The sequence below is a fragment of the Tupaia chinensis genome, unplaced genomic scaffold, assembly GCF_000334495.1.
Source record: "Tupaia chinensis unplaced genomic scaffold, TupChi_1.0 Scaffold000197_1, whole genome shotgun sequence".
Classification (NCBI taxonomy): Eukaryota; Metazoa; Chordata; class Mammalia; order Scandentia; family Tupaiidae; genus Tupaia; species Tupaia belangeri.
In genome coordinates, this window is record NW_006159672.1 from 8330559 (window position 1) to 8332764 (window position 2206).

Here is a 2206-nt window from a genome sequence, read left to right on the forward strand (position 1 = left end):
GCCCGGCCGCCGGCCCACCTGGCGCAGCGCCGCCCTCGGAGCCCGCGCACCCGAGTACACCCGCGCACACCCGCGCACCCCGCGCACCCCGCGGCCGCAGGAGGGCCCAGAGCCACCTCCGCACCAACTCCTAGGGCCCGACCCGCCCTGGCGCCCGCGCTCCCGGGGCGGACTACCGGCCCTCCGCGCTCCCCGCCTGGCGATGGCCCCACTCGGATACTTCTTATTCCTCTGCAGCCTGAAGCAGGCGGTGGGCAGCTACCCAATCTGGTGGTGAGTGAGTCTTCCCTCTTTCGTTTCGGCCCCAATACGGCTCCCGAACAGCGGTTCCCTCGGGCAGGGCCCCCGCTGTGGCCCCAAGCCCGCACCCTACTCGTCCCGCCCTGCGCGCGGGCCGCAGGCGGGTTGTTTGTCTTGGCGGGCCCTTTTCGAGTTCGGGCAGGCGCTGGTACGCGGGTGGCGGAGCTTCCGGGGACACTGATTCCCTGGGCCTGGAGGAGGGGGGCAAGTGAAGGTCCCAGTTGACCCTGGCGTCGGACAGGGCAAGGAGTGGGCCTGGGAAAGGCGAAAAGAGAGTCGGCACAGATGACACTAACGCAGAGGCGATGGGCAGCCTAAGGCCAAAGACAGGCGACAGAAGAGCGTAAGCGAGAGGCAGCATAGGGAGACGGTGATTCTCCGGAGACTTTTTTTAAGGACCGTATCTTACACACTCACACACACACACACACACACACACACACACACGCTTTAAAACAAAGTCGGTAAGACAAGACCGAACAGCTCGGAGCAGCACAGTTACGTAAAAACAGCCGGGACCCGCGGGGAGTGCCGGGCCCGGCGGGGAGTGGCAGGGAGTCGGCGGCAGGGCGCACTGGGGCCCGCTTTCTGTCCTGCGCCTTCCTGGCCGCTATCCCGACGCAGGGGTCCCCAAGGGCCCTCTCTGCGAACCCCCTGCTTGGACCTCCCGGACAAGGAGGGGCTTCTAGAGAGAGAGGTAAGGAAAGGCAAGAGTAAAACATGGGGTTGAGGGCTCCTGACTGTGGGGTTCCAGGACCCTGCATCAGAGAGGATTGTGCTGCATCCTCCACCAGACAGGAAAGCACTGCGCCGAGACCCTCTTTGATCTGGCGATGGAAGTACAGATAAACCAGAGTCCCGAAGCGATTCACTCTGGAGCCTCCCGCGGCTTCTGCACATACCCTGGGGGGGGCGGGGGGGAGGAACTAGCACTATCTTTGGGACAGGTAATTCCGCAGAGCCCCAACAGACAAGGGTCACCCCAGCGCCGACGAAATGGCTCTCTGAGCTCCACAGAATTTTACGAACACCAGTGAGAGGAACGTGGGTGTCGAGGGTCAGGGCAGGCCACTGGTGGAGAACCAGAGTTGGAGAGATGCCTCCCCACAAACATGCACACATGCCCCCCCACACACACACACACAGGAACCCTCTCCGACGGCTTGCCTGGAATTATAATAATTATGCCGAGGGGAAGGGGGGAGACCGAGCAAGCCGAAGTACATTTAATCCGATAATAATTTTTCTCTTCGAGATGGTTCAGGAGAGCAGAATGGAGGCGCAGGGCTGTGAGCAGCCAGGTGGGGCGGGGCGGGGGAGGGGCCAGCCCGGGCCAGTCGAGGGTCCTGGGAAAGGCCACCGGGCGGCTGGGACGCGCTTCGACGACCCTTCACGAACTCTATATGCATCGCCGCGCGACACCTGCGGCACCCGGTGGCCTCACTGAGCGCTGGTTGCGGCGGGCGCACCTTGGGCGCGGGGACACTGACGCGCGTCCAGGCGGCCACAGGGAGCCAGGGGCAGCGCGTCCGAGAGAGCCCTGCGGGCTGCCCGCTCTCGCGCCAGCCTTCTAATTAGAACCCGCCGCCGCCGCATTCCTGGGCACAAGAGGAAGCTCTTTCGCCCCCGCGTCCCTCCCATAAAGAAGAGCCCTGTCACCAGTCTCCTGGCTCTTGAGCCCTGGGATCTTGATCCCTTCAGCCCTGAGGGTCCCTACCCTTGACGACTTCCAACACACTCCCACCCTTTGCACCTGGCCCATATGTGTTCCATCCTAATGGACCCTGAGACATCCTCAGGTGCAACCCGGGCATTCTCCGGTGAGTCGGAGGAGCATAGGAGAGTTGAGGTACCTGGTCGTCTCCCTACCCCATCATCACACATGGAGTCTAGAGGGACAGAGGGT

The 2206-nt window shown here is 63.5% G+C and overlaps 1 protein-coding gene across 1 annotated transcript in view; it reads left to right on the forward strand.

Moving 5' to 3' along the window:
• Window positions 1–202: 202 nt before the first annotated feature.
• The window catches only part of WNT3A (Wnt family member 3A), a 60496-nt gene continuing 58492 nt past the window's right edge, over window positions 203–2206 (forward strand). The window contains exon 1 of the mRNA XM_006146970.2: window positions 203–273. Coding sequence (XP_006147032.1) covers window positions 203–273 — 71 coding nt within the window. The remainder of the gene's footprint in view (window positions 274–2206) is intronic.